The sequence below is a fragment of the Diabrotica virgifera genome, chromosome 2 (assembly GCF_917563875.1).
Source record: "Diabrotica virgifera virgifera chromosome 2, PGI_DIABVI_V3a".
Lineage (NCBI taxonomy): Eukaryota > Metazoa > Arthropoda > Insecta > Coleoptera > Chrysomelidae > Diabrotica > Diabrotica virgifera.
Genome location: NC_065444.1, coordinates 147,588,896 through 147,614,221, shown reverse-complemented (window position 1 = coordinate 147,614,221; position 25,326 = coordinate 147,588,896). Strand labels below are relative to the sequence as shown.

Genomic DNA, 25,326 nt, shown 5'->3' with positions numbered 1-25,326 from the left:
AGTGCAACACTATTTTTGGTTGCAATTAACGATATCGTGAGCAGTGTCCGAAACCCTGTTAAAGCAATCCTATATGCAGATGACCTTGTAATTTATACTTCTCATAAGAATCTTAGTATGGCATCAAATATTATTCAACTTTCTATTAATTCCCTACAAGAATGGTCTAAAACAACAGGACTAAAATTTTCTACGGTTAAGACCAAAGTAATGTGCTTTTCTCGAAAACATCAAAATGTTGCAAATATTCCAAAATTAACACTGTATGATCAAGTTTTAGAAAATGTTGAGGAACTTAGATTCCTAGGTATGATTTTTGATTCAAAACTTACTTGGAACAAACACATCGAAGTACTTAAAAAATCATGTTTACAGCACATAAATATTCTTAAAGTACTAGCAAATCATAACTGGGGCGCAGACACGACACAGTTACTCAATATTTATAAATCCTTAATCCGCAGTAAATTAGATTATGGATCAATTATATATAATTCAGCTAAGGACTCAACATTAAAAAAATTAGATATTGTACAAAATACCGCACTAAGACTAGCTCTAGGAGCCTACAGGACCAGTCCAGTTGAAAGTCTTTATGTAGAAGCAAATGAGTCGCCACTCTCGATTAGAAGATTACGTCTAAGTCTACAATACGCAAGCAAGCTATCAACTAATCCAAACAACCCAGCCTACCCCTATGCCTTTTCCACACATTACCATTCTAATTACATTCAAAATCCTAATCTTCGACCATCATTTAGCAAAAGAATTAGCAACTTCACATTTCCGAGTATTATGCATACCAGCTTTGATTATACTCCCCCTTGGACTATACAAATTCCGTATTGTAATACAGATCTGTCCACTTATACTAAGGACAACACCCCTTCATCTCTTTTTCTCCAATACTTCTACAATATTAAAAATAAATATCCATCCTGTCAACTAGTGTACACCGATGCATCAAAAACCCCCGAATTTGAAACAGTGGGATCTGCCATTGTCACAGATGATTCTGTGCGCAAATTTCCACTACCTAAGGACTACTCAATATATTCCGCCGAACTTTTTGCAATATCCAAGGCAGTGCAACAAACTCTTAATCGACCTGAAGACATGGCAGTAATATTCACCGATTCCTTAAGTGCAGTTCAGGGCATTCAGAAAATATATCCGAATCATCCGTTCCTAGAACAAATTAAAAAAGACCTTGTGGCTCTACAAAATAACCATAAACAAGTACATATTGTGTGGATACCATCTCATGTGGGGATACCAGGAAATGAAATTGCAGATAAAATGGCCAAAGAAGCTTGTAAAATGAAGAGATCCGAATATAGAACTAACCAAATTCCTCACTCTGATATGAAAAAATGCATCAATGAGTACACAAAGAACTTATGGTTACAAAGATGGCAACTCTTACCAAACAATAAATTGCGGCAAGTAAACCCAGATCTAACTGCGAAAACACCAAATTTAGTAAAACGAAGGGACCAGGTTGTACTACATCGTATCAGAATAGGGCATACCAGACTGACGCACGAACACCTACTAAGGAAGGAACCTCCTAGAATGTGCTACGCCTGTGACACCAATATAACTGTAAGTCACATTGTTATAGACTGTCCATTATATCATCTGGAAAGACAAACTTCTGGACTACCAAGTGACATAAAGTGTGCGTTAGACAGTGCGGAGTGTAACAAAATCATCAGGTTTTTAAAGGAAACTAAATTGTATAACCAAATATGAGTGCTACGTTATGAACAATTTAAAACCAACTTTGTAAAATCTCTATAGTTCATAGTTTATATCAATTTAATATGTATCGTAATTGTACCACCGCTAATAACCTTTTATGGTTGATGCGGGTTATTTCTAATAAAAAAAAAAAATTCTTATCATTGCGCCAACTCTTAATTTTCAATAATAAGAGCAGAAATTGATATAAATCAATCTGAAATCAAATGGGTAGGTACATAAGTTAAAGAGAGAAAAAATATTTTAAAATACCCAAATTATAGTTAGTTCATAAATCTTCTCGAGCTCTTAAGCATCTTATTATAATAGTTTCACTAATCCGCTTAGGCCCAGCGGGGTTTAAGCTGTTTTGAATAGCACCCAGAGCAATAGTGATTATAACTGACACGTTTATAGACTTCAAAAATGTGATTTCGATAAACTTTAATTGCAATTTGCGCCGTAATTAATCATAATTAAGAGTTGGCGCAATGATAAGAATTAACAGTTAATTTAAAACGAATCTATTCGTATAAATTTTATTGAATTTGAGTGACATTATATTTTCCATAAGATGTGTGCGATGTCCTTTAGTTTTGGTAGTGCTTGCTATATAATTACAATTGAAATGGCTGAGTGTTTCGATAATGATGTCGGTATTTCGTTAGCGGTGGAATAAAATTTTACATACATTCAAGGAGAGGAAATCTTACTAGGGACGCATGGAGAGAAGTTTGCGGCGCCCTGAAAAGCGATTTTGAGATTATGGAGGATAAAGCAAAACTTTTGTTTTGGATTCATTATTATTCAATAACCTATTGCCACGACAACAAAACAACTAATTATTGTTTGACCGTTAAAAATTGGTTTGTGTGCAAATATCATAACAAATTGCCGACAAAATCCCGACAAATTATCAAAATTTGGGGTGTAAACTGATTTATGTATGGATTCATAAAATATATTAAAGAAATCAGGGTACGATTATAGTTGTATAATATTGTAAGGGGGCTTGGAGTTATAAGTAATGGATTTATTTAAACTTATAATAATAGATAATAATAATGCAACATGTGTAAGATGTTCAGTTATTAATTAGATAATTAGAGAGGCGTTAACTGATTTATGTCTGGATTCATAAAATATGGAAAACCAATAAAACTAGGACTTCACTTAACTAAAGAAAAAGGTATAATATTAAACTGATTTTATTAAGGAGAGTAAGTTCTGTTGTATGAGTGGACTTTACCAAACACCAACCTATTTTTCGTTACAGCAGGAAAAAAGTTTCTGAAATTTTTATAAAAAACTGTTTTTTTTTATTGTCTTGTTTAAGATTTATATATCTGCTCGAAATAAATGTTTTTAATTTTTTTCATAACCGTGAAAATTTACCTCCTTGTTGAACATTATTCACAGCTGCATTTTCTAATAATTCTTCTTGAAGATCTTCCGCTTCCAGTGGAGGGATATTTGGTTGCCTTTTCGGTGAGACTGGAAGAGTTCTTGCTTCTGTATGTCCATTTGCTAAACTGCCATCCAAAGGTTCTACTGTTAGATTTTTTGCGGCACTACAGCCCATATCTACAAAAAATACTGTAAATAACTATAAACTAAGGTACTCAATATTTTAATATTGAAGAAGAGAACCAAAACCTTTTGAATTCAGTATTTAAGTGTAATTTTTAGCAAATACTTTTTCTGGAAGTTTTACACCAGTGGTATTGCATGCAATTTGTTTAGTGTACAAATTTTACTTTCTATTACACAAGTGCTCCGGACTTGTTATAATTTAATGTGTTACACGTTAAACATGTATAAAAAAGTGAAATGGGAATATTTTATTGAGACATAAGCCACAGAATTTGTAGCAGTTAAGTATAGGTAGTTAAACGTTAAACATATTTTGCATGATTCAAAGACATGAGTTTGTAAAAGTGACTATAAAAACATCCACTATGGAAGATGTTGTCCAGATGATACACCAACGGAGTTGCTGAAGCTAATAGATGAAGACAACATAAAAGTAGCAATAAGACTTTTTAACGCAATATATAACACCAAAGTGATTCCCGCAGATTAGCTCAAATCCATGTTTGTCGCATTACCTAAAAAATGCAATGGCAGAAAATGCTCAGAATATCAATTATTTAGCCTAATGAGTTACACTCTTAAGGTTTTCCTAAGAATACTTCACAACAGAATTAGACGCAAATCGAAGACACCCAATTTGGTTTTAGAAATGCTATGGGAACCAGGGAGGCACTTTTTTGCGCTAAACATCTTATTACAAAAATTAGGTGACCAAAGAAACAAAGATGTAGAACTGCTAAAGACTGTTAAACAGCAGAAAATGTCTTATCTGGGACATAAAGTGGGGGAAATCGATATAAAATATTACAACTGATTCTTCAAGGCAAAATAGAGGGCTATAGAGGTGTAGGAAGAAAACACATTTATTGTTTAAAAAACATTCGTGAATGGACTCAGATATCAAATGGAGAACAATAATTATTCCATATTGCAGAAGACCGAGAAGTCGGATATTTCTGACATGACACGTGAAGAGAAGATATAAGATGTAAAATAAGCTAATTGGGTGCAGTAAATAGATTGCTGCGGTTTAAAAACACGGTTTCAAAAAATTTTTTATAGATAACTCGTCAAGTAATAAATATCCCGTCACTGAGCTTGGTAATTAACTACTAACAACCCGTGTAAATAGAATAATTCGTGTCCTACCCTAGTCCTATCTTATTGATTAATTTTATTACATTATATAATAAATAAGTTTATTACTACATCTTTCAGGAATTCATAAAACAAACCAATAATACCAACGGTTCAGACTAGTAATGGTATTATACCTAATAAAGATAATAAGAGTGTCTGGCTTTGAAGTTAATGTCAGTGTAATCAAAAATAACCTACTTTTTAAAACAAACAAAAAATTGGGTGAACAAAAAAATACAAAAACTGGTACACGCAATGAATAAGAAAAATTTTAAAACAAATAATATTTAATAAAGAATTACTTAATCTGATACCAATTATTATGTACTAATGTTTTCAGTTGATTCCATTAGCTGTTACAATTCGTTTCAGCATGAATAACCGATGATTTCTACTCTTTCTAAATGCTTGTTCCGTTGCCTTACAATTATTTTCCTACCCCCTCTGTGGCTCACTGGTAAGACCGCCTACCTTTGGATCTAAGTGTCGTGAGTTCGAATCTGACCTGGGTGGAGAATTTTTCATTTATCAAAAATAATAAATGAAATTAGTTTCTATCCTTGCGAAATCGATACTCACTAGTATAGAGGGAGCGCAGACGTTCGAATAAAATTATCGTCTCTTTGCAAAGATAATGACTTTGCTAAGTAACAAGACATTTACTCAACACACACACTTCACATTAAACTAGTTTTCGGATTACATAAATCCACTGTAGCATTCAATAGGCCTGGATCCCGCGTACCAAAAAAAAAGTTTATTAATAGCAAGCTGAAAATGTTTTAATAGCTTAACGGTGTCTAGTCCGACAAATTTTGATGTACGGGAACACTGGAACAGGGAAGTTTTAATTGTGGAACAGGTTACAGGTTTCGCACGTCAGACTACGAAAATGTCCCATGCATTTTGTCGGACAGAACTTCCAATTGTTTTGTTACCCTTTCATTTAACTCTTATGCAAAAATAGGACTGCTATTTATCACCAACATAATTCCTGTCATTTGACATGTTCTACGGGTCAAACTTATTAAAAGGCCCAAAATATTTATCAGAGCAACATTTTTTTATATATATATATATATATAAAGTGGGCTATTGAATAAACTTAAACACAACCTGCTCGATTTCACAATCATAAACTTGTCAGGAAGACAAGTACCAAAATTAAAATCACGTTCCGCAAGTAAAACTTCCTCTTTTCCAGTGTTCCCATACATCAAAGTTTGTCCGACTAGACATCGTTAATAAGCTATTAACAAATTTTTAGCTTGCTATAATAAACTTTTTTTGGTACGCGGGATCCAAGCCTACCAATGACCATAGGTTGTCGAGGCATTAAGATAAATAAAAAAACTATTTTGCTTTGGTTATATCTAATGAAGGAGAACTTATTATATTTTTGCAAACAAAAGGTAGGCAATAACAATATTTGCTGCCGTTTTTGTATATCGAAAGTTGCCTTTGTTAAAAAATATATTTAATGAGATGAAGTTTTCGGTCCTAATAGCATTATTAATAATATTTAGAAAATATTAAAATATTACTAAAAGATTTTTAAATCGAAAACTTATTGGTCAATTTCTTTGGTAACACCTCCAAGGCTTCTAAAATTTGCAAGCCAAATGGATGCTGAAGCGAAGAAGACAAGAGGCAATTCAAAAAACTTACAATTCACGACCCCGTCTGTCCAGCTGGTAAATTCCAACAGAAAATGGACCTAGTTACTCGAAGGAGTAAAGACCAATATAAAAATAAAATAAAAATTTTATTTTTAATTCAGTTGCAATGCGAAGGCAAAACAATCTTACTTTTCAAGTAGAATACGGAGCGCAGTCCAGTCTCTTGAATCGCGATTTTCGGCTCTTATTTGAGCCTCATCGGAAAGAACGTAGGCTTGTTCTCCATGGAGAACATTGGAAATATTTTTAACATCCTTGTCATCTAAACTCTGCCATGTAAGGTTCCACCTACAATTTTCCAACCAATATGGTTGATGTCATGTGATGCCAGGGGTTAATCCGTAAATATTTTTAACATCCTTCAAAATAAGATAACATAATATAACCCCAACTGTTTAAAATCAATTTATGGGTTTTTACCCGTACATTTTGGTGGCTTAAAGCATGTAAACCTGTGATAACACTGATAATGGAATATTGATTCCGAAAACGTTTTGTGATACAGCCCTTTTTAGGGATTTTCAATACATAGACCTTTTACAAAATAAGGTTTTTATTTTTTGCTTAAAATATTAGTTTTGTTGTATGGTATAGTTAGACCCAAACCCAGACATCCAATGTGAAAGTTATCCTCCAACGCCAAATTGTTCTATATGGTCCACATAATGTTCAGAAAAAAGTCACACCATTTTGAGCGTCGGGTTTGGGGGGGAGAGGGGGGAGAAATCTGCAAATTCGTAGTTTTTTAAGTTTTTCGTCAATATTTCTAAAACTAAGCGGTTTAGCATGAACAACCCTCTACACAAACTTGTTCTACATTAAATTTGAAATAAGAAAGGCCCTATGCATAACCCTTCTAAAATAAACGGTACCAAAGTTACGGAAGCAGTATAGTATAATTGGTCCAAAAAAAGGCCTAACCCAGACATCCAAAGTAAAAGTTTTCCTTCAACACCAAATTGTTCTATATGGTCCACATATTGTTCAGTAAAAAATTACACCATTTTGAGCGTCCGGTTTGGGGGGAGATGGGGGAGAAGTCGGTAAATTAGTAGTTTTTTTACGTTTTTCGTCAATATTTCTAAAACTATGCTTTAGCGTAAGGAATTTTCTCTATAAAAATATTCTACATAAAATTTAAAACAAAAAAGGTTCTATACATAATTGTCATAAAATCAACGGTTCCAGAGTTACGGAGGGTGAAAAGTGGAGGTTTTCGATACTTTTTATATTTACCGATTTCTCCCCCCTCTCCCCTCCAAACCCGACGCTCAAAATGGTGTGCCTTTTTCTGAACATTATGTGGACCATATAGAACAATTTGGTGTTGGAGGATAACTTTCACTTTGGATGTCTGGGTTTTTGGTATAGTTATATCATAAATGTTGCCCAAAAAATATAAAAAGTATCGAAAACCTCGACTTTTCACCCTCGGTAACTCTGGAGCCGTTGATTTTATAACAATTATGTATACGACTTTTTTTGTTTTAAATGTCATGTAGAACATTTCTGTATATAACATTGTTTACGTTAAAGCATAGTTTTAGAAATATTGACGAAAAACTTAAAAAAACTACTAATCTACCGGATTCTCTCCCATCTCCCTCCCAAACCGGACGCTCAAAATGGTGGAACTTTTTACTGAACAATATGTGGACCATATAGAACATTTTGGTGTTGGAGGAAAACTTTTACTTTGGATGTTTGGGTTAGGCCTTTTTTTGGACCAGTTATACAATACTACCTTCGTAACTTTAGAACCATTCATTTTAGAAAGATTATGCATAGGACCTTTTTTATTTCAAATTTAATGTAGAACAATTTTGTATACAGGGTTGTTCATGCAAAACCGCATAGTTTTAGAAATATTGGCGAAAAACTTAAAAAACTACGAATTTACCGATTTCTCCCCCCTCTCCCCCCCCAAACCCCACGATCAAAATGGTGTGACTTTTTCTGGACATTGTGTGGACCATATAGAACAATTTGGTGTTGAAGGATAACTTTCACTGAGACTCAACAAACTAGTAAGATCTCTCGGTAGCCGCCGAAGAGACAAGACGTGCAGAGTGCGGACGAGCAGCAGTAGCAGCGCAACAAGTCGAGGAGAGGGAAGTGCTTTAGTGTAACGTACTTCTTAGTACGGCTGTGAATGTAAGCACAGCAACACTAGAGCGCTCGCTCTCGCTAGACGCGAAGACGTGGAAGCAGAGGCAAAAGCCAACCTCTTGGATGTGGTGAAACTCAGGAAGTTTGATTTCATTGAATTTTCTGAGACATTGCAAACAAGGGTTGGAAAGCAGAATAAGCAATAGCGGGCTCGACGTGAGCCCGCTACGGGATACTCTCTGTGCCTCCGTTAGGAATGGGTACAGTTTAAAACACTGTGCCTCGACACTGCAAGGTGTAGTTATTTAGAATACATCTTGCAGCCCCGGCCCCTAAGGTCAGAGAGTTGAGAAAATCAAGAGGATCCCGTACCTAGTTCTGTCTAGGTACGAGAACTACCGCGCTGTTGTGCAGGGAGCCAACCCTGAAGTCGATGTGGTGTCGGGCCAATCGGCTGAAAAAAAGGCTTCTTCTAAAAGTTAGGTTACCGCTCCCAACCAAAGATGACACGAGTCAGATCTCGGTCACCCCCCAGATCCAAGGCGCTTTCCCCGCCAAGATATGCAGACTCTAAAGAGTCCCTCCTGTTACAGCACCCTGAAGAGAGCAGCGATGACCACTCGAGCGACCAGGAAGATGGAAAAGACGGTTTTACGATCCAAAATCGTAGAATAAGAAAAAAGAAAAAGAAGTCAAAAGGCAAGGACTCCACGCAGAACGTCGAGACCACCGAGAACGTCACCGAAGCCACCCAGGAAGTCGAGGATTCCCAGAACATCGAGGCCACCCAGGAAGTCGAGGACATGGACGAAGACGTCCCAGGCGCCGAAGGCACTACCAAACGTCAGCGGGTTGAAGAGGATGCCGCCAGCGAAGACGAGCTGACAAGGGCCAACGAAGAAATCAACCGACTCAGAACCCTGATGATAGAATTTGCAGCAAACGTTGATGCAAACAACAAAAAATACGAAGAGGTGATCGCACAACAGAAGGCAGAGATCAAAGAGCTGAATACGGAGATTCGACGAATGAGCGAAAAGATGGATGCCAGATTCGACGAGTTGATAGCTCTCCAGAAACAACTCGCAAAGAAACCGGAGAAGAAAAACCCCGAAAAGACGGACAAAAAGCCACCAGTAGAGCAGCCTGCCACCAAAAAGATGACCACCGAGCAGACTCGACCACCCAGCCAGAAGGCTACCACCTCGACGAAGGAGGCGTCCACCCAACAGAGGAAAAAGAGAAAGGAAGAGTTTCCACCCCTGGTGACACACCTTCCACTAACCGACGAGGAAGACGCCACATGGACGTCCAACCAAGAAAAAGCCATGAAACTAGCTCCCCAGGTACAGCTACCCCTCCCCGAGGAACCAGTGCCATCCACGAGCACAGATAGGGACGCGCTTGCCGCTTCCAGTCAAACTGATACAGTGTCAATGGAAACAAACCAAAACGAAGAAGACGCCGAAGAAGCCGTGTTACCTGAAAACCAGGTAACACCATACAGAAAACCGCCTGTAATTAAGTTACAGAGTGTCAGCGAGACAGGGGCTATTCTTACCATAGCCCAGGGCAAAGGCATCATCACCACAAACAAAATCTCCAGAAGTGGCAGAGAGACGCTCATCCAGGCTAAAAGCCCGGATGACTACAGAAAGATGACAAGGATAGTGGAGGAATATGCAGAAGCATACGCCGCCAAAGAGAAAAAGAGGCTACAATGGATAGCCTTTCCACTCGACGAAGACAGGAAACCAAAATTAGTGTTACGAGGATTGCCCACGAATACCACCGAGAAGGCAATCCAAGAAGACATGGCAAACCAATATGGAATAACCTGCCACACAGCACGTAACATGTCTACGAGAGTAGGGAAAAGGAGGCCACTACCCATGTTTGTCATGACACTGGATCAGGAAGACGTGGAAAAAGCAAAGCGGGTAACGAACCTGTGCCACATGAAAGTTGTGGTAGAGGACCTACACAAGGCAGCAGGACCGACGCAGTGCTTCAACTGCCAAGGGTACCATCACGCCCAGAACTCGTGTCACAAGGACCCGAGATGTGTGAAGTGCGGCGAAGAACACCACTCAAAGCAGTGCCAGAGAGCCAGAGAAGTCAAGGCAACGTGTGCCAACTGCAATGGGAGCCACCCAGCCAACTACAGAGGATGTCCTAGGTGCCCAACCTGGGGGAGGCCTCCACCACAGAGGTCACAACAGCGACCACCACCAAACCGAAGACAGCAGGCAACCGGGGTATCCTACGCGCAAGCCACGCAGGGAGACCAACCAGCGCAGAACAACACACCGTCCAACCGACCAACCCTCCCAGACGAAGAGTACCTAGTCAGGATGGTCACAAACATCGTGACTAAGGTAGTCCAAGAGGTGATACTCAGCACCAGGCAGGCACAGAACTAATGGCAGAGAGGGGATACTTGAGGATAGGCTCCTGGAACCCGGGCGGCATAACCACAAATCAGAACATACTAGATGAACTCGCCAACAGATACGAGATGGACATCGTAGCAATTCAGGAAACAAAACTGACCAACAACTTCAACCTAAAGTTTCCTGGATACGACGTATATAGGAACGACCTCACTAGAAGATCAGGAGGAACGGCCATCCTAGTAAAGAAGGGTATTAGACACACCAGTTACACTACTCCACCACTGGTCAACATGGAAGCCACAACAATAGAAGTTAACATGAGGCAAGGAGCAATAAGGATCACATCAGCCTACGTAAGACCACAAGACCCTTTAATGGACGATGACCTAGATGCGTTCCTAAACATCGCCGAACCATCCATCATAATAGGAGACCTGAATGCAAGATCCCCCAACTGGAACGACAGAGCTACGAACAGAAATGGACGACTACTAAACAGATACATAGAAAACAACGAAGACACAATGGCAATGGGCCCAGAAGAACCTACCCACTACCCAGGAAACGCACTTCCGACACACATCGACTTAGTTGTAGCCAAAAACCTAGGACTGCAATCAGAATTAATCACGCTGGACGAAGGATCAACTGACCACCACCCCATCCTATTAGAAATCGGAACATGGGAAGAGACAAACCCGCCAAAAAGAACAAAAAAGAAAATAAAGTGGACTAACTACAAAAGGTTAGTAAGTGAAGGAATAAACATAGTGCCAGTAATAAACAATCCAGAAGAAATAGAAGGAAAAGTCCTAGAGTTCGAAAATATCATCCAAGAGGCAATTAGAAACAGCACAACAGAGGAAGATGTCGAGATATTCATGGGAAGGTTCAAAGATATACCACAAGAAACACAAGAGTTGATAAGGGAAAAAAATAGAGCAAAGAAAACAGCAAGAAGAACAAGAAACAGAGTAGATAAATCCTGGGCAAATATTTTAAATAGGGAGGTCCAAACGGCCCTAAAACTCCACCGTAGCGAAAAATGGGACAACTTCGTACAAGAGATGGAAGAACAAGACTCAAACATGAGAAATGTCTGGAAGCTCCAGAAAATGCTGAGAAGCGACAGGAAACCCATCCCCCCACTACATGGAAGATACGGCATGGTATACACCATAGAAGACAAAGCAGAGGCGATGAAGACTACACTCGAAGATGAATGCAGACTGAACTTCCACCAAGATGAAGACGACGACTTCCTGGAAGAAGTCGAAGAGCAAGAAGAAGGACCAGAAGACCCAGAGGACTTCATCCCCCCAACATCACCGGAAGAAATCAATGAACATATCAAAAATAGTTCACCGAGAAAAGCGCCTGGCCTCGACGAAATAACCAACAGAGCCCTAAAATATTTGCCCAGAAAAGCTATAGTGTATTTCACAAATATTATAAACGCAATATTAAGATTCAAGACATTCCCAAACAGATGGAAAGAGGCCCGTGTCATCATGATTCCAAAACCTGGCAAGAATCACACATTCCCACAGAACTACAGGCCAATCAGCTTACTTCCAGCGATCAGCAAGATAGTGGAAAGAGTCATCCTCAGCAGACTGCAAGCGGAAACAACCCGACTAAATATCATCCCAGAGGCTCAATTCGGATTTAGAGCAGAGCACTCCAGCGAACTACAAGTCCTCAGGCTAACCGAGTACATAGCAGCCGGTTTCAATGATAAGCAGTACACTGGAGCAGCGTTCCTGGATGTAAGCAAGGCATTCGACAGAGTCTGGCACAAGGGGCTCCTATTCAAAATGCGGGATTACGGGTACAGCGGAGCGATGACGAGGCTAATCTCGTCGTACTTGGGCGGCCGGAGGTTCAGGATTCGGATAGGACAAGTCCTGTCCGAACTCGGAATCCCGGAGGCTGGAGTACCACAGGGAGCGGTCTTGTCACCCCTGCTGTACACGATATACACCGCAGATGTACCTAGAACACCAGGTACCCTCATGAGCCTCTACGCCGACGATACAGCAATAGCGGCCAAGCATAGAAACGCAGATATAGCAGTGACCAACCTACAAACTGCACTAGAAGAAATTGAAGCATGGTGTATCAAATGGAAGATAGCCATAAATTCAGAGAAAACACAAGCGGTTCTATACAAGAAAGGGAGACAGCAGCCAGAGGAACAATTGAGGGTGCAGAACAGGCCCATCGAGTGGAAAAACGAAGCCAAATACCTAGGAGTCATTATGGATAAAGGATTAACCTTCCAAAAACACGTAGAAGCCACAGTCCAGAAGGCCAACATAGCAAGAGCGAATCTAAGAGGACTCACAGGCAGAAAAAGTAAACTAACACTCAAAACAAGGTTAAGATTGATAAATAGTATAATCCTACCGGTATTAACTTATACGTCTCTCGCATGGGGACACGTATGTAATACACACAAGAAGAAGATCCAAGCAGTCCATAACAACAGCTTGAGGGAGGCCGTCAGAGTCCCAAGATATGTAGCTGAAAGATTCCTGTTCAGAGAACTCCAACAGGTGAGAGTCACAGAAACCATGACAGACAAGGCAAGGGTCAAATTCGCAGAATTAGAACATCACCCAAATTACATACTGCGAGAGACGCTAAGATACGACGAGTTCCACCGATGGAAGCACAGACGCCCGAAACAACAAATTATAGGATAAACTAAAAGTGATAAGTGATAGTAGTGTGTTCGTAGCTCGAAACAAGTGCCGAAGATAGCGTTACCCACGAAGTCCAAGTACCACGACCACCTCCAAGGTAAGCAAATATTAGAAAATTAGAAGGGCCTTAAGCCCCCAAAAAAATTCATATAAAATAAAAAAATGGCGAAAGCCCCCAAAAAAATTAAAAAAAAACCAAAAACACAAAAAAATTAGAGCATCGAGTCATCGGGCGGGGCCCAGCAGGGCCCAACAGGGCTCAGTGGGGCTCGGCACGATGACTCGGGGCCCAAGCAAGCAATTTTTAGTACCGCGGATAAGTTATTAAGAAGATAAAGGCATAGAGCGCATCACGCTGGGCCTAGTTTTTTGCATTCGATTAGGATACCACAGTGGAATCTTATTACCCAGGGTTCCATTGTGAAGAGCATTTGGCTACGATAGTTGTGCCTCCATCGCGCATCAGCGTGCTATGGGGGGGAAAGGGATGGCCTGGGGCATTGGAGCGAGGTGGGGTGATCCCTGTATAACTCGGGTCAAAACACCTCGCCCCAATGACTTGTTACACCCGAATGTACTCCTTCGAGAGGGTGAACAAATCCCACAGGTCGGGTTAAATCAAATTGCTTGCTTGCTTGCTTGATAACTTTCACTTTAGATGTCTGGGTTATGCCATCTTTTGGATCAACTATACTATACTATTAGATGCAATATGGCACGACATGCGACATTACCAAATGTTAACATTATGATAGTGCTAAAAGTTGATAACTTTACTTTTTCATGTTATTTTCCATATTCGAAAACTTTGCATCGTATTTATAAATAGATCAGTAGCCAAAAAGTTAAGGAAAATTATTTTAGAGCCGCAGAGTGAATTCCGTATTTACTAACATCATGGTAGCAGCCCAAATATCTTTAAAATCTTTAAACCCGTTTATCTCAGAACTACTATTTTCGAGTTATCAAGTTATAATATTAAGGCGACGATATTCACTCGCAAATAACTCTAAAGTATTGACTTAGTCAATACTCAGTAAAACTCTTACACATAGTAAGCCTAAGTAAAACGATGGAACAAAAGCTACTTAAAATTAGTCACTTTTTCCATTTCCGAACTTATTTTAAACGTAATTTTTTTCACCACCGAGAAGTGTTGAAACTGACCCCTTCTGCAAAAGCACGCATAGGCACAATATCACTTTTTTTGGCATGTTAGCTATGTGTATTCCAAATTTAATGTCAGTCCAGTCAGTTCTTTGAAATTTAGAGCAAAAACAGTAAGAAAATGTATTATTTATTTATTGGAAAAAATTTAAGGACATAAAATTTGCCAATTGATTCCAATGTAGATTTTGAATAATCGGAATATTCTTTATATCAAGTTTAATTTCTTTGATTGTGTTTATCGTTGTATGATTTTACATATTATAAAACGTTGTTTGACAGTCTATAGCTATTATAAAAAACGTCTTTCAATAGTTGTTCATAATATTTTTGAGTGATCAATTTTAGTGCTCTTCAGATAAAACTATACAGCTTAAATAACTTTTGAGCCACTGATTTCAAGGAAAAACGCAAAAATACGTCAAATCGTATCTGAAGGGGGAGACATTATGCCATATTTAAGCTTGCTGGAAAGGCACCCTATCACCACCCGTACCATCCCTTAAATTATTTTAAATTACTACCACCATTTTTTATTTGATATATGGATTCTCCTCGCTGTACTGATTTCAAAATAATAATATAATATAATAATAATAATAAAGGAATTTATTTAAGGGAAAAAATATTTTTACAATCAGTAAGTTACAATAAAAATAAAGAAAAAAGGTTCCCTATCATGTCCTGCTTTGGTGCAAGTCTAGCTCAAGGCTACTCAACTGAACCAAACCAGAACCCTAATGCATTCCTATTTTTTTGTCACTTAAAAGATATGTTGCTCTTTTATGTTAATTATTTATACTGTTGAAAAAAAAATTACTGATTGACAATTAATAAAAGTGAATAAATATTTTATTTGGTCTACAAGTTAGCTAATAAATTAAAAATTAATAATTTACTTGATTTTTTAAGATTTGAAAATTGTTTACTTATTATGACATATTATTAGTTAACAGATATTTTTTATATCTTACTTTAAAGCTATTTATATTTAATTGGAGGAAATGATTAGGAATAGAATTAAAAATTTTAACAGCATTATATGAGAAAGATCTTTGAAAAATTGCGTTGCTATGTTGAGGCATTGTTAGTTTAATCCTGTTTCTGATGTTAAGGTTATGTATCTCGTTACGAAATATAAGGCGTTCTTTAAGCATAGTTGGTAAAGTAGGATTATTTATTATATTTAATAAAAAAGTAGCAAAATGAAGAGTCCTTCGGTCATTCATTTTAAGCCAATTAACATCCTTATATAAATGTGATATATGGTCAAATTTGCGCAAACCATAAACAAGCCTAATACACGCATTCTGGTCTTCCTGTATACGGTTTCTACTGTCACTGTCTAAACAAAAACCATCACAGTAATTAAAATTAGATAAGATAAGAGCTTCACATAAATTTTTTCTTAATTTTTTGTTTAGGACATGTCTATTATTATATAATATTTTCAGAGAACAAAATGATTTTTGAACTAATTTTTTCACATATTCTTTAATCTAATCTGTTCATCTAAAATAACGCCCAAGTTTTTGTTTTTCTCTACAAAGTTTAGTTTGGAATTATTAATTGAAATAGTTAAAGTTTGTTTAAGAAACTTTGTTTATTTTGATTACCAAAAATCATAACACATGACTTCTCAGGATTTAGCTTTAAGTTATGATCCAAAGAAAGCTGATAAATCGTCTGAAGATCCTCATTAAGGCACTCCTGAAATTCTTTACAGTCCTCTAATTCAAAACGTACATAAATTTGGGTATCGTCAGCAAATGCTTGCAGTTTGAAAAATTGTATAGATTTCAATATAATCAGACGTGTAAATAAAAAAAAGCAAAGGACCCAGTATCGAACCCTGAGTAACGCCAGCAAGTATTTTTGCTCTATTAGAATACTTATTATTAGAGAAAATTGACTGAAATCTCTAGCTTAAATAAGGTGCAATGAACAAAAATGATTATTCGGAAAATCCATAGTATTTAAGTTTAACTACCAGCAACTCATGTTTAATAGTATCAAACGCTTTAGGAAAATCCAAAAGTACCAAAGCAGAACACATTTTATTGTCATATGCTCTAAACTTATCATCCAAAACATTCGTTAGTGCTACTGATGTCCCAAAACCTTTACGAAAACCACATTGTGAGTTTGGAATTAAGTTGTTCATAGTAAAATAGTTCATAAAGTACCTTCTCAAATATTTTTGACAGAGCAGGGAGAAGACTTATAACTCTAATGTCATTATAACTTGTTGGGTTGGACGACTTTGGGAGTGGCCTTCCTACAAAAATTTTCCATTGGTCAGGAAAATAGCTTATCTCAATGCAACAGTTTATAATGTGTGTTATGTATTTATCAATAAACGGACTACAGTATTTTAACATCAGAGGTGAAATTTCATCCATACCGGTTGCATTACTTTGTATTGAATTAAGAACTTATTATTAACTTCACGTACATCCTGTACTTCCAATGTACTTCCAATGTACTTCATGTACATTCACCATTTTAAATGAAAATTTTAAATTGTCTTCATAAGTATTATTGTCATAAAAGTTAATTTTTCCAGTACAGTTTGATTTTTGTTGTAAGAACGTCGCAAAAAACTGGTTGATATCATTAGGTTCAGATAAACTAGAAGGTATTTCATTATTTCTATTGGGACATATGCTAAGATTTTTCAGAGCTTTCCACTACTGCTTTGTATTACCCGTAAAATAGTCTATATACTTCTTCTTTTCTCGTCTCACTGCGGCAACCGCCAAATTTCTCAAACGCTTGTACTCTATCCAGTCCAAGTGAAGTTTGGAGTTTTTAAACTTTTGCAGTGCTCGATCTTTTTGTTTTAAAATCATTTTTATGTTTTCCGTTATCCATAGAGCTTTCGGTTTGGTTACTAATGAGTCTTTAAAAGGTGCATGAACATCAAATAAACTTGTAATTAAATTATTAAAAATTTCAACTTCCTTTTCAATATTTTTTTTCTCTGATTCTGGCCTTGGTTTAGAACTAGAACCTTTAGCCACGTAATTGTATAACTTATCACTAACGCTGGTGTAATGTGTAGTGTGTGTGTTGAGTAAGTGTCTTGTTACTTTGCAAAGTCGACGTCATTGTCTTTGCAAAGAGACGCTAATTGTATCCGAACGTCTGCGGTCACTCCGTTTTTTCAATATTATTTTCATAAATTATATCATCCCATGGCAATTGTTGTAAATCAAGTAAAAAGTTATCCAGTCTAAAGTGCTTAAAAGAACGGTGTTTTATAATTTTGGGTGTTTTAGTTACTTTACGCAAGCTTAGGTCACAGTAGGTTAGTTTATGATCAGAAATAGTATCTGCAGAAAATACTCCACATTTATTGACTAACGATTTATTGGTTAAGAAAATTGGATCTAACAGTGTGCTCACTGTTCCAGAAATGCGTGTAGGTTCATCAATGATCTGCTCAAAATTATAATTTTCAAAAAGAGGTATCAATGGATTTTGAAGATATTAATGTTGAAATCACCTAAACAAAAAATGTCGTCCACAGTTGGATAAAGATATGAAAAAATGTTATCAAAATCAGGAATTAAACTATTAAAATTAAGCTTAGGTGGCTTGTAAAACACACATATTCCATAAGTTTTATTCAACAATTTTAACTTAAATACCAAAAACTCAAGTTGCGCATTAATATAAAAATCAAAATCTAGAATTTCCACGGAATACTGTGTTTTAATGTAAGCCGCCACACCTCCGCCCCTACCTAGACGATCTTTTCTAATAAAGTTACAGTTAGGAATGTTAAAAATAGCTGTATTATCCATAGCATTTAACCAAGTCTCCGATAACAATATAATATCAAAATTTTTCCCTTCAACCAAGTTTTAAAATTCATTAAAATTGGAAAATAAAGAGCGAACATTCAGATGACCAATTCTGAAATGGTTTATTGGCATAAAGTACTAATTACGATGATGTTATTATTTTATAAGTGACAAAAAATAGTTTAAAACCTACGTTTACCTATATTGGCTCTAAATATGCTTTTTATTAGCTAATATGAAATACATGTGTCACATTGCTAGAACAGCTTATAATTAAAATTTAATAAGAATATATAAACAAACAAGAAGGTAAATAAACTGGATATTAAGCCACATTTAGGTAGTAGTAAATTATCAAAACATGGTCTATACTCTATACAAAAAGGAAAATCCATCATTACTTACAGTTTTGATCAGTAAACAATATTGATATGTCACCAGAACTATTTTTTATCGGATTCATCCGAAATTCTATGAACCACACTTTCACAATTAACATAAACATTTCCATTAATCACCCACGCACTTTTAAATGAAAATGTTTTTATCGCTTGATTAAGTAGCAACAACCTCGATTTTGTCAAATCATCTTTAATAGATATGCCCGAGTTTTTCAGATGTTTCTTATTTTTTAGCAGAGATAGACGAGCTGTGTCCGAAGCAAACCTTACCAACACTGCAGCCGGCTTGTTACCTGGATTCTTATCATTAACACGATAGCACTTCTTTAGGTCGCTATTTTGACTGTTTATTTTTAATTTACTGTTAAACATGTTAATTACTTTAGAATGAAGATCTTCACCATTTTCAGCTTCTATTCCCATTATGCGCACTTTCATATTGCGCAGTGACTGTTCCTGTGAGTCTAATATTTTGCGCAAAACTAAGTTATCCTTCTGCCGTTCCTGAGATATGCAACGAAGTGACTCAATTTCACTTCTTTGAGCAGAAAGCCGTTCCTCAAATTTTGCTTCGACCGCTGAGGCTACCTTTTCGACAATTTCCTGAATAAATTTTTCATTGATATTTATAATTGTTGATTTAATTTCGCGCAAGTCAGTTGATGACAGGCCCATTGCAAATGGCTACAGGTCACACCTAAATCACTTTACTTTTCTAAAGAACAGGAAAACACAGATGTGGATGGCACTAACCAATATCTCAATCCACAGTGGGCAACACAAGGCACTTTTTAAAACAAAAAATTTAATTTTCCGCAATCTGGATTGCTTATAATTCTTGAAAACTTTCCTAGCAACATTGACACGTGTTTTGCTAGTAGAACACCATCTAGCTATCTAAATGTCTAACACATGATGCTTATAGTGATTAGTTTATGAGAAAAATAAATAAAAACAAGAAAACTGGATTGAAAAAAAAATTATTTTTTTAACAATTTTATACAAACATTTAGAGTGAGCATATCACTACCAAAAATTTACACAATAATAATTTATTGTTCAAAATGTCTTCCATTTATTAGCTATATACTATTGTATGGAGGTGAATGGCAGTCATTTTAAACAATTTTATTGTAAAAATTTTTGGTAGTGTTCATTCTAAATGTTTGTTAAAAAAATATTTTTTTTCAATCCAGTTTTCTTGCTTTTGTATGTATTTTTCTCATAAACTAATCACTAGAGCTCGGCAAATATGCAAAATGCATATTAAGTGCATATTTGCATATTTTGGATAAATTTTATAAGTGCATATGCATTTATTAAAATTGCATATTTTTAGACTTTTTTTATCTCAAACAACAGAAAAAAATTTCTAAAAATAAACCTGAAAATTCCCGTGGAACCACTTTCTGGTAACATCCTTAATATCTGCCTTTTACAATTTATACGGCAAGGAGACGACGAATAAATAGACGAAGGAGACTCTACAATATGCAGTCGCATTTTGATAGTGAAAAAATTTTGTTATTAAGTGATGCTGCGCCATATGACCAAAGGTGGAAAACAATTAAAAATATTTTTTTCTAAACTACTTGTTTAGCACACGCTTGAAATAGAGTAGCAGAAACTGTAAGGAGAGAAAAGCCCTTCTGCGAGTACAGGTGTACATAATATGTACATAATATGTACATAATATGTACATAATATGTACATAATATGTACATATATACATCTTTATTAAAGATCGTTTACCCAATGTGCCTTTACCATCTGAACCTGTCATAACTAGATGGGGAACATGGTTAAGTTCTGTAAATTTCATAACCGATATTTTGAGGGAATTAGAGAACGTTCTTTGTAGATTCGATGTAGATAACTCAGGTTCTGCAAAAAATGAGTGGATATTAAAAAAAAATTAATTTGACACATATCCAGACCAATTTTGTAAATATTGCTGAATCAATTACTAAATTAGAAAAGCGAAACATTTCATTAGACCAAAGTATTGAAATTATCAATTTATTAAATGAAAAAATTAAACACCTTGGGGAAACCAACAAAGTGTATCAAAAATTCTGCACGTTATTAAAGAAAAATGAGGGATACCAAAAAATAATTCAAATAAATAATATTATTATTAAGATGAGGAAATGTGAAAATAATTTAATTTTATAGGTAGAACACTCAAGTACGGAATGGGACGTTTCGATGCCGCCGGTTCATCGCCGGCCGTTTCGAAGGTCCATGTCACCAGCCCCCCCTTTTTCGATTTGAGGGTCAAAAAAAATCTCATTCGTTTGTATTGCGTTAGTACTGGATTGTATCACCCTTCATTCGTTTGTACTGCCCCCACCATTTTAAATCTGCCTGGAGGGGCTGGTGACATGCCATCCCCCCTTTTTCTATCTGAAGGTCCGAGATGGGTATGTTCGTTTGTACTGCATTAGTATCGAATTGTATCGTCCTTATTTTGTTTGTACTGCCCCCACCCGTCTAGATTGGCCTGGGGGGCCAGTGACATGCTACCCTCTACTCTGCACTTTTTGCCTTCTGAATGTCGAAAATAGGCTATTTCGTTTGTACTGCGTTAGTACTGGATTGTATCACCCTTCATTCTTTTGTACTGCCTCCACCCTTTTAAATCTGCCTGGAGGGGCTGGTGACATGCCATCCCCCCCTTATTCGATATGGGGGTCCGGGATGGGTATGTTCGTTTGTACTACGTTAGTATCGGATTGTATCGCCCTTATTTTGTTTGTACTGTCCCCACCCGTCTAGATTGGCCTGGGGGGGCCAGTGACATGCTACCCCTCTAATCGGCACTTTTTGCCATCTGACGTCGAAAGTAGGCTATTTCGTTTGTACTGCGTTACTACTGGATTGTATCACCCTTCATCCGTTTGTACTGCCCCACCCTTTTAAATCTGACTGGAGGGGGATCCCTTTTTTCGATCACGGGGTTCGGGATGGGTATGTTCGTTTGTATTGCGGTAGTATCGGAGTGTAACGCCCTTATTTTGTTTATACCGCCCCCACCCGTCTAGATTGGCCTGGGGGAGCCAGCGACGTGCTACCCTCTACTCTGCACTCTTTGCCTTCTGAACGTCGACAATAGGCTATTTCGTTTGTACTGCGTTAGTACTGGATTGTATCACTCTTCATTCGTTTCTACTGCCTCCACCCTTTTAAATCTGTCTGGAGGGGCTGGTGACATGCCATCCCCCCTTTTTCGATATGGTGGTCCGGGATGGGTATGTTCGTTTGTACTGCGTTAATATCGGATTGTATCGCCCTTATTTTGTTTGTACCGCCCCCACCCGTCTAGATTGGCCTGGGGGGCCAGTGACATGCTACCCTTCTAAATTTAAAACAGGGGAGGGTTAATGCTAGGAGTAAGGACACAAAATTAGCCAAAACTATTATAGTAACACCACGGGTGTAAAATTTGGTAAATTCGTCAAAAATGTAACGAATTACATTTTGAAACTGAAAAACAGGCTTGCAAGCCACTCTCCATGGGGAATGGAAAGTTACACCCTCAGATGGATCTCGGAGTAGTTCTACGCTACCGATTTGGAAAATGGTACATGTACAGTCCCTGGCCATATTATTATGACCACCTATGAATTTTTACAAAAGTCAACTATTCCACTAAGTACATTTTGTTTAAAATATGATATTTAAATTTAATTTTGTTATGCAATGTTAATGTTATGCATTAGCTATAACATATTTAATAACAAACAGCAATAAAATTTTTGAAAATATTACATATTTACATTTTTTTAATATTTTGTTCAACTGGTCACCTTAATCAGATGGAAAATATTTGTGAGCTTTTAAACGAGAAATTTTCGATGAAAATGTCACTAACGAAATTGTTTTGATTAAAGGAATAATATATCATATATCGTTGAAACCACAATGAGAAATTGTAGCAAAAAAAATTTAACTGCATTCAAAGTATACCAAGACGGGTACTAGCGGTAATCAAACTTAGAGGGGGCTCAGCAAAATATTGAAAAAACAAAAATATGTGACATTTTTAAATGTTTTATTGGTGTTTATTATTAAATATCATATATTTAATAATAAACAGCAATAAACCATTTGAAAATATCACATATTTGTATTTTTTTAATATTTTGCTGAGCCCCCTTTAACTTTGATTACCGCTTGTACTCGTCTTGACATATTTTGAATGCTGCTAATTTTTTTTCTTTAATTTATCATTATGGTTTCAACGATATATTAGTTTTTTAATCAAAACAATTTCGTTAGTGACCGTTTCATCGGAAATTTCTCGTTTTAAAAGCTCCCAAATAATTTTCCATTTGATTAAGGTCAAAAGTTGAACAAAATATTAAAAAAATATAAATATGTAATATTTTCAAATATTTTATTGCTGTTTATTATTAAATATATTATGGATAATGAATAACTTTAACATTGCATAAAAAATTAAATTTAAAAATCATATTTTAAACAAAACGTACTTTGTGAAATAGTTGATTTTTGTAAAAATTCATAGGTGGTCATAATAATATGGCCAGGGACTGTATTTGTTGGAGATATTTTGAACCCCATTTTCGATCAGAAATCAGAGGAGCGAACTTGCCTTTTCCTACTAGGAAGAAATTTATCCATCCCCTCAATAAATTTTACAGTTTTACACGCTATCGATACGAAAATCAAAGATCTCATGCGGCGCATTCCGAAATGCACTCTTCGTGGTACAATTTCAACCTCTCTGGATAACTGATTAACTGAATCATACATACGGCAGAATTCATTGTAATCGAAAATTATTAAAAGTATTTGGAACATTAAATGAAAAATTCCCACAATCAATGTCTTTCCTACCATCTAATGCGAGAAACCAGATAACAATAATTGCCGTTGCTATGTTATGGTAATTTGTTTTCTAGAAAGGTTTGTATTGTTCATTTTAGTCTAGGCGCCAAATAAACAAAAAGAGATAAAAAAAATGTTTCAAATAAAATGTATTCCCCAATAAAAAACGAGGAAACAACCGTTTACTAAACTTAAATCCGACCATTAGAACTCAAGATATTGTAAAATTAGTGCACAATGCAAATTGCAAATTGCAAAATAAGTATTTTTCGAAGCTTTACCGATCGTAACTCGGCTTCTACGCATGCAAACGAGCCTTATAAGGTGCCCTTTTAAAGCTTAATTAAGAGGTTTCCAAACAAGGTGTGTTAAATTATTTGATCTTTATTTGTTTTAAAGTTATACCCGTTTGAAGTTATAATTTTCTTTAAAAATTGTACATTAATTTGTTTATAAAGGTTTCAAGCAAAGTTGAGCTATAAACATTTATACTTTAATTAACAATAATGATGAAACAACTCAAAATGAACAATATGAGCTTACGAAAATGTTCGTTAGTTTATTTTTGGCTAAGATGTCGATATTTTAATGGCGCGCTATGAGGCGCAAGATTGGCTCACAGTCAAGTAAGTATGTATTCCTCGACGCTTTATCGATCGTAACTCGGCTTCTGCGCATGAAAATGAGCCAATATGTGATATCCATATAAAAATGGATCGAGTTCTTTTGCAGCATCATCACTGCATATAAAACGAGCATTTATGATGTGGCGGCATACACACAATTGACGGGCCTTGATGATGCTGCAAAAGAACTAGATCCACTTTATATGGATATTATATAGATAATTAGACTTTGAAGCCTCAAAAAGTTTTAGTTTTACTGCCTACAAGAACAGACTTGTACCACCATGTAACTGTTAAAATTTCGCTAAGAACTTATGCAAATGTAAAAAAGCTGATATTCCCTGTATATCTCTATGCAGATTTGAAGATGCATGAAAAAAATGTTTGTAAAAATAGTATTAATAAATAATATCAACATACTTTTTAGTTATACTGCTGAAATATTAGTTTTTAATGTTTTTTTTTTTCATTTAGTGCCAAAAATAGAAGACAATGTAAATAGTGAAAGGTGATACGAGGTACAGTATGATGATTTAGTTATAAGAATTATATGATAAAATTTTATTAGGATCTTCAAAAATGAAAAATGAAGATAACGTATGTATACATAGAAATTATAATTTGCATCGAGAAGTTAGCGCGTGAACCTTTACGCGGTGAGCCGATCTTGCGCGCGCCATTAAAATATCGACATCTTGACCAAAAATAAACTTATGAATATTTTCGTAACCTCAAATTGTTCCTTTTGAATTTTTATATCATTATTGTTCATTAAAGTATAAATGTTTATAGATCAAATTTGCTTGAAACCCTTATAAACAAATGAATGTACAATATTTTTAAGAAAATTGTAACTTCAAACGGGTATAACTTTAAAATAAATGAAGATCAAATAATTTAACAAACTTTGTTTGGAAGCCTGTTAACTAAGCTTTAAAACAACACCTTCTAAGACTTATTTGCATTTGTAGAAGCCGAGTTACGATCGATAAAGCTTCGAAAAGTACTTATTTTGCAATTTGCAATTTGCATTGTGCACTAATTTTACAATATCTTGAGTTCTAATTGTTAGATTTAAGTTTAGTAAACGGTTTTTTCTTC

The 25,326-nt window shown here is 36.1% G+C and overlaps 1 protein-coding gene across 1 annotated transcript in view; it reads right to left on the bottom strand.

Annotated features, from left to right (window-relative positions):
* Positions 1-25,326, bottom strand: part of LOC114330540 (uncharacterized) — a 92,302-nt gene that overhangs the window by 29,023 nt on the left and 37,953 nt on the right. The window contains exon 2 of the mRNA XM_028279896.2: positions 3,139-3,327. Within this exon, the coding sequence (XP_028135697.1) occupies positions 3,139-3,325 (187 nt within the window). The 5' untranslated portion in view covers positions 3,326-3,327. The remainder of the gene's footprint in view (positions 1-3,138; positions 3,328-25,326) is intronic.